A 12357-nucleotide genomic window follows, 5' to 3' on the forward strand; every position below is an offset into this window, starting at 1 on the left:
AATTATATTAAAAAGGAAGAAAAATTATATTTACAGAGAAATAAAAAAAATCATATTCAACCATTAAATCTTTATTTAAAGAAAAATTTGTAATGTACTCCTATGAGAAAAGTATGAATTTTTTTCAAAAAGAAAGAGGACAACAGTGCATTAGTCTCACGAGGCTGCACTTTATGTTCTCACAAGGATGATGATAGGTTTGGTGCGGTTAATCTTAGAAAAAAATAAAATAATAATTTATGATTTTGTTTTTCATAATTCAAAATGGATTATTAGTAATGGACAAAACAGTGAGTTTTTGGAGTGATGCTGGGATTCTTCATTCTTCTATTTTTCAGTATTTTGGTATCCCCAAATCTCTCAATTGTAAGCTTAAATCCAAAGTTTGTGAAAAGTTAGGAATCAATTGTTATCACTTTCATTATCATTATTTGAAAAGTTAGGAATCAAATGAAATTTAAGAAACCTATCCTTTTTCATTCTCACCTACGTGTTTGAGGTGTTACTAATGCTTATATTACTAAAATCCTAAGAGGAATTATTTTCTTCTTTCTAGCTTCCATCATAGGATGTATCTTTCACTTTTGCACTGCTCCATAGTGTCATCATTGCACATTGACCACATGCTTGTGTGTTGACAAGCATGTTAATTATTTTTCTAACTCTTTTGTAGAGATAAGTTACCATTGATGTAGGTGATTCAATATCCAAAACAATTCTCATATTAAAAGATCCCCTTGAACTGTTTATAATCTGTAAGCACCATTTTCAACAACTTCAATTCCATGTTCCTGCTTCATGAGTAGCTACTAATTCGGTATATATTAAGTTTGCGAGCGTTAACATTAATATTTTAAAGTAACAAAAGTAGATATTTACAACAGCTCTTTCTCACTAAGAATTTGTTTTCAGAAACCCTTCACTCCCCATCAAAGCTTGATAGTACCAATTCGGGCTTGTGATCGCGCATCAGAACTCAAGATTGTTGTTTCCTGTGCAATGCTTTATCCCTCAATCAATAGTAGGGAAGAATGGTTTGAGAAGCTGTTAACACTATGCATTAAAGTAAGATTGCAAGCTGAACAACCACATATATTACACATCGCATCCCTACCAATCTTCTATGTCATCATCGGAAATGCCCCTAGATTGTTCATCTAAATCCATTTTGTCGAAATCAAAGTCTTCCATTTCCAAGTTCCGTAATGATTCCTGACTCGGTCCATCATATCCACCACATGCTCTATTTCCGAGCAATTTAAGCATGGGCATGTACTCAGTGGCCATAATTGACATATGATAAGAACTAAACCGTTTACAGGCAGGGATTCTGAGCCTATCCACCTCATTCTGCAATGTAAGACCATAAACAGATGTCAAATTCCATGAGTGGCGAGAAACAAAAATCTAGAACATGAAACATTTGAATCTTCTAGTGAGAAATCAACATCAAATAATGTAGACAAATAGTAAATAGCACAAAAATAACGTTTATAAAAAAATACTCGAAGGTACTATATTCCATTCATGCTCTCCGGAGTCCTTTTTTCTTTCCCAAGGTAACTACTATATAAATGTGATAAATTTCAAAATCCAAATTACCTATATCAAATAGATAATTGAAAAAATGCGGGATAAGAAAATATAACATATAGAGGAGCCATAATGCGTTTACCTTGTATAATGATGCTTTCTCAACTTGCCAGAGCCTTGGTCGCCGAACTGCATGCCACCTGTACAAGCAAACACATTTAAATATAACAGAAACATAAAGTTTTGTTACACAGAAGTCGGAAATGGAATTTTTTGAAACATCAGACGAAGTACGTTTATATGAAAAAAAGATTCGTAAACAAGTGATAACCTGGAGGATAGTGGATTAGAATTTCCAAATAGCACCCCACGAACAGCTATGGATGCAGCAGCTGACTGTAAAACACCCTCTGCCTCGTTATAACTACCCCGTTGTTTAGTAAGAAGAATGTCAGCATCACCTAGATATGAAGACAGAGTCCATGCGTCATCTATTGCCTCATCATCCAAAAAATCCAGAACTGCAAGAAATTAGCATGAATTAGAATCTGGTTAGAGCATTAAAGAAAGATGTCATTTTCATTTTAGAAATATGTTTTCAATTTTTACGAAGAATGTCACACTAGCATAAAGGAAGGAAATACCATTTTCATGCAGAAAATCAGCAACTGAACCAGGTTGCACATGGGCTTGACCAAGAATCTTCTCAGGGACATCCATTTTTAATGGTAATCTTGAAAGTCTTTCTCGAATAAGAAATCCATCTTGATCAACCACAAAAGAAAATCTACTAGTTAAAAGATGTAACATATAGATATCAAGTATTTAACTTTGCCTAGTTATATTGCTGCTTCCTCAAGTACAAGACAGAAAATATGGAATTCAAATTTTGCTGAATTACACACCATATTCTGTTGCAACTCCAGTCTCCCTTTTATTATGCAAAAATTTCCCCAAAGCGTGAAATAGAGATAATGCTTCATCTCTGCCAAAGTGCAATGAATATCCATAATCTGATCTAACAGGTTTATTACTTTCCTCTTTCAATGGACCATGAGAGCAAGTAGATGAGGCCAAAGAATGCACTAGATTTGGTTTCAGGCAGAAAAACTGTAAAGAAGTGATTGCATGTCTGATGTCACCTCCACTTGTTTTTGCTATTAGATCAACATACTCAGCAGTCACATCGCACTGCTCCACTTGGCATATTCTAAAAAGAATTTTCTTCATAGAATTTGCTGTAATTGGATTGAAAGCAACCTGAAAGCTTCCCAAACTAAGTCTAACATATATATTGTCTTATAACATGCATTAAAAACCAGAAGATAATTCTTCAAGGATGTAACCTTACAAGCCCCAGAACTCTCTAGAGATAGCTTCAGTTCTTCCAGGCAACGAGCATTATAATCTACTGAGTCAGCATTTCCATAGTCAGTTAACAATATTGCTGTGGGTATCTGAGTTGATTTCACCAAAAATTGCAAGCAATTTTTAAGTCTTCCAAAAGCAGACTTCCCATTAGTCATGGGAAGATCGTCTATTAAAAGTATGATGGGAGGCTTTGACTCCCCAGTATAGGAAGTTAGCAATAATCCATATTTTCGTACTCTCTCAACGAAACTTTCAAATTCATCTAACTTGGATGTGTATTGAGTCCCTACAGTGAATCAGAAAATTAAAAAGGAAAAAAAAGTCAGAAAAAAAAGGTCACAACACAAGCAGTAAGTCACAAATAGCCCGTCTTCTCCCATTGGAATGTAAACTCAAAGCACATTGTAATTTAACAATACATCCTCAAGGATACTAATCATTTCACTGAAAAAAATAGATGTTTAACGAGAGGCTAAAGTGAATTAAAATCATGATTTTCTCGTACTAGCTCATCAAAACATAGTTGCTGAACCCACCTGTGCCAGAATTATAGAGATGCTCCTGCCAAATTACAGGTGTAGGTGTGTTCCACCCATAAACTACTGCTCCCAGATGAGATGCAATTACATGAATAGCAGCCTACATAATGAAAAGAAGAAATGCTTAAATAACTACGTGGTATTTCTATCAAAATACATTAAAATAAGGTTATTTGTATCAATGTAAAGTGAAGTGCTATTTAGTAATAGATAAAAGAGAAGATTTTAACACCAAGCTATAGAAGCCTGAAGCTCCAAAAATTAACATTTCCAAATTGTCCTGAGTGGCTGGGCCAGTATGCGAGAGAGGCTAAATGAGGATGGTAGAGCTACATACAGATTTTCCAACTCCAGCCTGACCACTGACGAGGAGAACATTATTATTGTAGACACCCTGTAAATTTGCCATAAAGAAAACAAAGAAAAAGGAACTCACAATATGAATATAATAAAATCAATAAAATGCATAAATAAAGTTCAGAGAGGACAATTTATAGTAACTTGGAGTATAACCAAGTACATGATAAGAAAGTTTCATAGAAATGTAAAATCTGGAATTATATACGTATGAGGAAGAATTTAGAAGACTCAAAACAACCAACCAACAACCAAAAGATGACGAGGTTCTATTTTTATACCAGGTCAAACTTTTAAACATTCTAAAAATATTGACAATTCAACATTAATTTATCATTACCACATTCTAAAAACTTGTTTTGCACGTTTACAAGAATAACAATCTCTATGAAGCTAAACATTCTAGTGCGTGAAAAACAAGAGAACAGTCATAAGTCAATAAACTTAATTATAATCTTACAGCTCTACTCCTAGATTTACCTTCGAAGGTTTCAACCTCTCTTCAAACCACGTCTTAACATCTTCAACCTGCAAATACCACAAAAATGGAGAAAATGGGATGATATTCACATCACTGCCAAAATCAAGAACTTAGGAATCAGATTCTTGACCTTTTTCTTGTGAACAGCAAGCTCTTCCAGTGAATTGGGCTTGTATTTATCAACCCATAAATCCTTCGCAAAGCTCCTTTGAGTACCTGTTGTGTCCATATAGCACTTGCAACATATTAGAGAAGAAAAGAAAAAGATCCAGAAGGCCCAACAATCGGGAGAAAAGGTGAAAATTGAAGATTTTTGTTCTGTGTAAGTGAAGTTGATAACTCAGGCAGTCGGTTTAATAAAGCTTCACCATTCTAACAAAGTCAATGTATTAGTATCAATATTGAAAAGGAACCAGTGTGATACTACAACTTGCATCCTTCAAAATAAGGAGCACACTTTAGAGAATAAGATGAAGTTTTAACTGTCAGTTAGAAAAATAACTGGTTGATATTGTGATAAAATGCAAATATATATGTAAACAAACTAAAGACCTGTTCAACTATTGCTTTTCAATCCAAGGATCATAAATGCACTTTACTCTCTAAAGTGCAACCACCTCACTTTAATGTAAGCATGCATATTGGATAGTAATCTCATCAGATTTAGCTTATCTAAAGTGAGCAAGCGTAAAATTAGTAATCTCAGTAGTTGACGAGAAGAAGAACAGTTAATATTCTAACACATTCATGATTTGTTATGCACTGACTAAGTTAGTTTACTCTACTTTCTAAATTGAACGCCTCACTTAAGAGGAGCAGATTCCATTAGCATCACGTTGAAGCAAACAAATAACAAATTTACAATAAAAAAAAATTAAAAAAAGTTGTAAACACAGCAACAGCATACCAGCAGATACCTTTGACCCAGTAAACACTTCATTGAAGTCATCTCCAAATAAATCTATCTGCAAAAAAGAATCATCAAATAACACACATTAAAAAAAATGCAAACTCTCTCAGTCTTCACACTGATTAGTAAAAGTTAAGTAACACAATGTAAATAATAAACACAGAAAGTGAAAAACTGATACCTCGTGCAGTTTGGAGAGGTGAGAGCGAGAATGCGAAACACGTGGCTTCTTCCTTCCCCGAGAGGATGTTGAGGTGGACCTCGACTTCGACTTCGACTTCGAATTCGTCTTCGTATAGCTGCGGCTCGAACTCAACGAAGGAGCGTTAGAAGTATCGTCTTCATCTTCCGATGACAGAATCACGAAGCAGTTTCTCTTTGCCATGAGAAAACCCTATTATCCCCTTTTTTTCTTTTACGATTTTTTGCAACAAGAGATAAATCAGTGGCTCAGTTCTCAGTGAGATTCGTAAAATGAAACCCACTGAAAGTGGCCGTGAATCGAAATCGAAAACCCGAACATGGTAATGAAGGGTTTTCTTTTGGAGCGCAAAATACGAAAATGGAAGAAGGAAGGAACTACGCGCGTTTTCTCTTTTCTTTTTCTCTTCTTTCTCTCAGTTTACCATTAAATACTTTTAAGTTTAGAAAAATTTATAACAAAATAATTTTGTAAAAATTGAAATCATTATTTTAATTCCTGAAAAATGTATAAATTTTTGTCTTAGTTCTTGTAAAAAATATTCTTGTCTTTTTAAAATAATATTTATTTTAAGAAATATAAATAACATTTATTTTATTTAATTTTAGAATGGTTTAGGTGAGACATGCTTGCATTATAATATTATTATGGATTACATGGAAAGAGCATTTAAGATTTTGTTCAACACATAAATCATAAAAACCAATTTTATAGGTTTGAAGGGGAAAAAAATTAAGATTAAATGGAGAGTAAAAAATTTATTATTTTAACAGTTATCAAGTTATATGTATAATATAAGCCAAATTATTTTTTATTTATTTATCTAACATATTTAATTTTTCTAAAACATAAAATATTTTAAGTTCTAAAATTTTTATTATTTCTCCATTAGGTATCAGATTTTGATTTTTAATAATCTTTTACATTTTTTCCTTGGATTTAAGTCTCTTGTTTGAAATTGCTTTTGTGACATTTCAAAAAGTTTTGTTACAATATTTTCAAACATAATGTGTTATGTTATGTTATTTCTAACTAATTTAAATATTTTATTATTTTACTAAAATATTATATGATCAATTATTTAAAAGTAAAAATCATTATTAAACTCTAAGAAACTCATATATCCATAACAAAATAGAGTGAGCAAAACCAAATTGCAATGTAAATGAAAGTTAAAAATAACAAGTTAAATCTGATGGAAGTGTGCAATGAAAGAAAAATTGATAGGTAATGTAGAAGAGTAAAAAAAAATTGTACGAAAATTAAGAGGAATATGCAATAACTAAAGTGAGCAATAACTAAGGTAAGCCAACAAGACTATAGTATTTTATTTTTTATTTATTTATTTTATTCATCAATCTTATGATTATATTTGTTGAATTAGTTGCATGACTTCATTAAATTTTATTTAATAGTTATAATTAATTCATATAATATTTGTAATTTATTTTATCTTTTACCTTATTTAAGATAAAAATATACATACTTTAATATATTTTTTAATCATAATATTTATTGTTTCTCTTTGGTTACAAATAACTATTTATTTTGTAATTTTTCTGAATGATATGCTTTTATATGCAAAATAATATTATTATTATTATTATTATTATTATTATTATTATTATTATTATTATTATTGATGAAATTCTACCTAGAAGTTTCACCATAAGGATGCAAGTGTGTATGTAATAAAATATAATTATGGATTGGATCTTTGTTATATATATATATATATATATATATATATATATATATATATATATATATATATATATATATATTTAAGTAGTAATTAAAAGGATATATTTATTTTCAAGTTGAACTATTAAATTAGTAACCATCAAAAAAACATTTTAAAATACTTATACTTATAAAAAAATAGTAAAATTAGTATCTATATTGAAAAAAAAAAGTTACATTATCATGAAGCTATATAGCACAGACACCAACACGAATACTAATATGACACGAACACGGATACAAAGATATGTATAATATCTAAAATGTAAGACGCGGAGACACGAATCTATATATTATATAATTTGACAATAAAGATTCATGTCTACAAGTATGTTCCAAATTATTTTTTGGAGCAGAAAGATGTTTTTCATGACTGGTTCAAAATGATTTGTTTCTTATTTTTATAATAATAATAAAAATTTATACAATAAGTTTCAATTTTTAGAAAATTAATGTATTTTTTCTTTTTAAAATTGTGTTAGAACTGTACTAGAGGATACGTGTCCTACAAGTGTCATATGAGTGTCGAGTGTCCGATATGAATATCTGACAGTAACATCGACACGTCATTTAAGAGAAGGATTTGAGCTTCATAGGCATGGAACAGTCACCTCGAAAATGAGTTCCCGTAAAAAAAAAAAAGTTTATGAACACTAACTTGTATAATTCCATATGATATATAATAAGAGAAAGAATTAGTTGATTAAAATAATAGAAACTATTAGAAACATGATTGTAACAATGTTAAGGAACCAATGAACTAAAGAATCCTTTTACAACAGAGTCATCCAGATAGATTCTTAGTATGATTTTAAATAATTTATCAAAAATCAGCTCAAACTATTTTTTAACTAAAAGGTTGGATAATCAATAAATTTATCATAAATGGTGATTTTTTTACTAGATGTAATTAAGAAGATTTTTTTACATAAATGTGGATGTTATTCATAATTTATATATGATATGATATAAGGTTGAAACACATCTTAAAATATCTCTTTTAATTTATTTAATTTTTGTTGATAAAAAAATCAGATAAAAGTGTGATTATTTATAGAACTAAGCAACAAGAGAAATAATATTAGAGAATGGATGAATTAATATAGAAAGCAGTATATAAAAATATAAAAGAATTAAAATATATTGATGCAAATAAGGTGATATTAATTAATAGGTAAAACATACAAGTTAAGAAAAATGTGAATAGCATGAAAAGCAAATTTGACAGTTAGAATTGACAAGAAGCCCTTTATGCTCCAAGGACTCCAACTTCTTCTTCAATGGCAAAGGAGAGTTAATGAAGAAATGGAAGAAGAGGAGAACAAACATCAAATGTTTAGACATAAATGAATCACAATATTGAACAGGCTTTTTGTGCTTTATTCTTCTTTTTCTTTTGTTTTGGTGGCTGAAGAACAACTCTTATGGCTGCATCAAACACTGCTTTCACATTCTGCCATAACACAAACCCCATTAAATCTTTGTTAATTCAGTTCTATCAATTTATATATTTAACCATTCTCTGCAACAAAGAAGAAACTAAACCTCTTGTGATTTTGAACTGCATTCAATGTAAGCAGGTGAATTAATCAGCTTCCTAAGTTCTTCCCCCTTTAAGAACATCACAAAATTTTAGATTCAAAAAGCTGAAATTGATTACAAAAAAACCACTTCAGAAGAAAAAAAAACATTTATGTACCTGAGCAGTGGTGATGGGTACAGCACCTGGATGGTCTACGAAGAACTGCTTATCATCTCGAAGATCTATCCCATTCCAAATTTCAAAATACAGAACAATTAACTCTTAATTCACAAAACAACCACAAAATTTTTAGTGATAAAGAACATTCTTAATGCATTCTCCCTTAATAGAACAGCACACATTATATAAATGCATGATTCAATAATGTTTATATTTTGGATTAATACGGTAGAAGGAAACCAACAAATACTCGTTGGGATAGGTTCGAAAATGACTCTGATACCATGTTACGAAGTCAACTTTAAGTCTAATTCAACCCCATAAAACCGGCTCATAGGGTTGAAGTTTACACCCACTTATATATAATAAATTGTCCTCATGTATAGTCGATGTGGATCTCCAACCATTAACGTACACATAATATTAGAATATCAAAGAAATTAGGTAGAAATGAACTTACCAAGCTTTGTGCCAACCAGAATAATGGGAACACCAGGTGCATAATGTTTTAACTCTGGAATCCACTGGAAATGAAAATAATACACAAATTATTAGCCTTTTAGAAATATAATAAAGTTTTTGGCAGTTAATTAATGAGTATAAGTTTGTGAAAAGGTAAAATAGTTATATACCTTCTTGGAAACATTTTCATAACTGGCCTTGCTTATGAGAGAGAAAGCCAATATGAAAACATCGGCACCTCGATAACTCAATGGTCGTAATCTGTTGTAATCCTCTTGTCCTGTTTCACAAAACAAACACAATCAAAATCTATAAAACCTTAAACGTCCCATATTTCACCAACAAAAAACAGCAGCAATACCAGCAGTGTCCCACAATCCCAGATTAACAGTGGCTCCATTCACAACCACATTTGCGCTGAAATTGTCAAAAACTGTTGGCACATAATCCTGTTTCCAACCAAAGTCAACATATACAAAAATAATAATCAACTGAAAGTCAATATAGAGACATGAAAAAATAACACTTTTATATATATATACCTTTCTTTCTCGTTAACTATAAGATCTAAAACACAATAAAGATAGGCTCGAACGCACCTCTTAAATAGTATGTATGTTGGATACGTCACTCATAGGATACGTATTAGTAAAATGTCTAATTTAAAAAATGTTTGTTGGATTTCTGATAATCATAGCACGATTCTAACACAACTTTAAGAAGGATAAATACATTAATTTTGTAAAAACTCAAATTTATTGTATAAATTTTTATTATGATTATAAAAATAAGGAACAAATTATTTTGAATCAGCCATAAAAAAAACTTAAACATACTTGTGCACATAAATTTTATTCTCAATTTATATAATTCAGAATTATGTAATATATAGATTCGTGTTCTCATATTCTACATCTTAGAGATTGTACTATTTATGTGTCTGTATTCGTATCATATTAATGTCTCTGTGTGAATGTGTATGCTACGTAAATGAATAAGCAATGCATAAATGTGATAAAAGATAAGAAAAGAACTGACAGTAGGGAAGGTATTGCTGGTATAGGAGATTAACAAACAAGTTTTGCCAACAGCTCCATCTCCAACGGTGACACACTTGATGAACCTAGTAGCGCTCATCTTCTTCAATTACCCTCTATTCACCTCAAAAACGAAACCCTCATATCATACACACAACCTTCCAATTTCTTCTCCTCCACCTTACTGCAACTTTCTCGTTCAATCATCCATCTGTTTCACCAAAATTCAAAATCTACAAACTTCCATCAGAGCAAATTGTAAAACGCACACACACACAGAGAAAAAGGCCCAAAAAAAATTGGGAATTTGGGATGATGAAGAAGAAGAAAAATGAGAAACCCTAACCCTTTTGGAGGAGATAGAAATTATGCATGAGGGAATGTGAGTTGTTGTTGCTGTTGTTGCGGAATGAGATGAAAGAGAGAGAGAGAGAGAAAGACAAGAATTTTTCTAATCCGACAAATTTTGCGGTTGAAGCGTTCGTTATGTCAACTAATCTTTGCCAACTTTATTACTATTATTGTTCTCTTTTTTTTTTTTTTTTTACAATTATAATTACAATTTTTTTTTATTGCAATTCTTTTATGGGGGAAATTTTTCACACCACATTAATCGCAACGAAACTCGGTTCCTCTCGGGACTCATTTTTAAGTGTCTAGATATTGTTTTATTTTTAAAAAAATAGAGCAAAAATTATATAAAAACGACAAGCTCAAAAGTTTTTTTTTTAATCAAACGTAACTCAAAATGAAATTTATCATATTAATATAAGCATTTTAAAAGGTATACTATTATAAGTGTTAATATCTTTTTCAGTCAAATTGGACAAGTGAAATAAAAAGAACATTATTTTTTTTTTATAAAGCATGCAAGTTGGTATATATTATAGTAAATGTAGGTCAAAGACTCAAATATCCAAACCACAAATTAAAAAAAAAAACCATTACACATTATAACTAGATTTGTCGTTTTTACTTTTTTAAAAAAATCATAATCATACATATTTTCCTTGATGTAAGATTATCTTCAACTTATGTGCAATATTTTTTCCTATAGTATGCGGGTTTGTTTGCTTAATTTCATTAAGAAATGTTTTTTAATAAAATATTTTTCTTGTGATTTTTAACACGTTTGGATAAAGTAAATTTAAAAACAATAGAAGAATACAAAATAATTTTCTGTTTTCTTTTAAGCATCTTGGAGTAGTTTATCATAAAAGTAACGCAGAAGAGAAGAGATAATTAAAAAAACACGAAAATGTATTTAAGACTTTTATTGGACAAAATTATATTAACTTTTAAATTATAAGTTTTAAATTATCCAGTTTAAAACACAAGGAATGGATGAATTGATAGAAGTTTCACCAAATTGTTGAAATTATTAAAGGAGATGCTTCCACAACTAAACACATTACCTAATCATAATTATGAGTTGAAGAAGATATTTTGTCCAATGGATTTGAATATAAAAAGAAACATGCATGCTCTAATGATTGTTTATTGTACAAAGATAAGTTTGCTAAATTGAAGGTATGTCCATGTGGGTTAATACGGTTTAAAAAAAACTTGAAGAAAGAGGTGGTGAGAAAAAAATATATGGTCCTCCTAGTGAGGTTTTGTGGTACTTGTCAATAATACATATATTTAAACGATTGTTTACTATTAAAAATGATGCAAAGAATCTGACATGACATACAAATGGAAGAAATTGTGACAGTATAAGACATTTCAAAATTTAATCACATATGGTTTATGAGAACTTAAGTAGTAAACACAATTCAATGTCATTTTTTTTTGATGATTTACAACATACATCATTTGTTGTGCATGAAAAGAAAATATTTTGTGGTGCATGGAGAAAAAAGATACTGTGTTGCATATAATGATTAGGATACTGGATATCAGAAAATGACATGTATTTCAAGTTTTTGATTGATGATTTGAAGATGTTGTGAAAAACAAACGTTAATATGTCTTGGATGAATACTTAAAAAAAAGTAAAAAAAAGTTAAGTGAAAAG

At 30.3% G+C, this 12357-nt stretch overlaps 2 protein-coding genes across 3 annotated transcripts; both read right to left on the reverse strand.

Moving 5' to 3' along the window:
* Nucleotides 1–820: 820 nt before the first annotated feature.
* LOC137808489 (cell cycle checkpoint protein RAD17) lies at nt 821–5797 on the reverse strand. Its single transcript, XM_068609626.1, has 12 exons — nt 5373–5797; nt 5189–5246; nt 4412–4497; nt 4281–4328; nt 3781–3837; nt 3441–3543; nt 2880–3190; nt 2439–2793; nt 2178–2297; nt 1865–2054; nt 1676–1733; nt 821–1350 (listed from the first exon to the last, which is right to left on the reverse strand). Exons 1-12 carry the CDS (start codon nt 5574–5576, stop codon nt 1111–1113), a joined length of 1830 nt encoding a protein of 609 aa, XP_068465727.1. The 5' UTR covers nt 5577–5797; the 3' UTR covers nt 821–1110.
* Nucleotides 5798–8253: 2456 nt separating this feature from the next.
* LOC137808490 (rac-like GTP-binding protein RHO1) lies at nt 8254–10823 on the reverse strand. 2 transcript variants are annotated; one of them, XM_068609627.1, is made up of 8 exons: nt 10684–10823; nt 10339–10548; nt 9662–9749; nt 9471–9580; nt 9299–9362; nt 8836–8900; nt 8682–8747; nt 8254–8589 (listed from the first exon to the last, which is right to left on the reverse strand). In XM_068609627.1, exons 2-8 carry the CDS (start codon nt 10435–10437, stop codon nt 8488–8490), a joined length of 594 nt encoding a protein of 197 aa, XP_068465728.1. In that variant the 5' UTR covers nt 10438–10548; nt 10684–10823; the 3' UTR covers nt 8254–8487. The 2 variants fall into 2 exon arrangements, with proteins under 2 accessions (XP_068465728.1, XP_068465729.1); XM_068609628.1 differs by having other exon boundaries at nt 10339–10570; nt 10684–10820.
* Nucleotides 10824–12357: the final 1534 nt, after the last annotated feature.

Source organism: Phaseolus vulgaris, chromosome 3, assembly GCF_000499845.2.
Source record: "Phaseolus vulgaris cultivar G19833 chromosome 3, P. vulgaris v2.0, whole genome shotgun sequence".
NCBI classification, from domain to species: domain Eukaryota; kingdom Viridiplantae; phylum Streptophyta; class Magnoliopsida; order Fabales; family Fabaceae; genus Phaseolus; species Phaseolus vulgaris.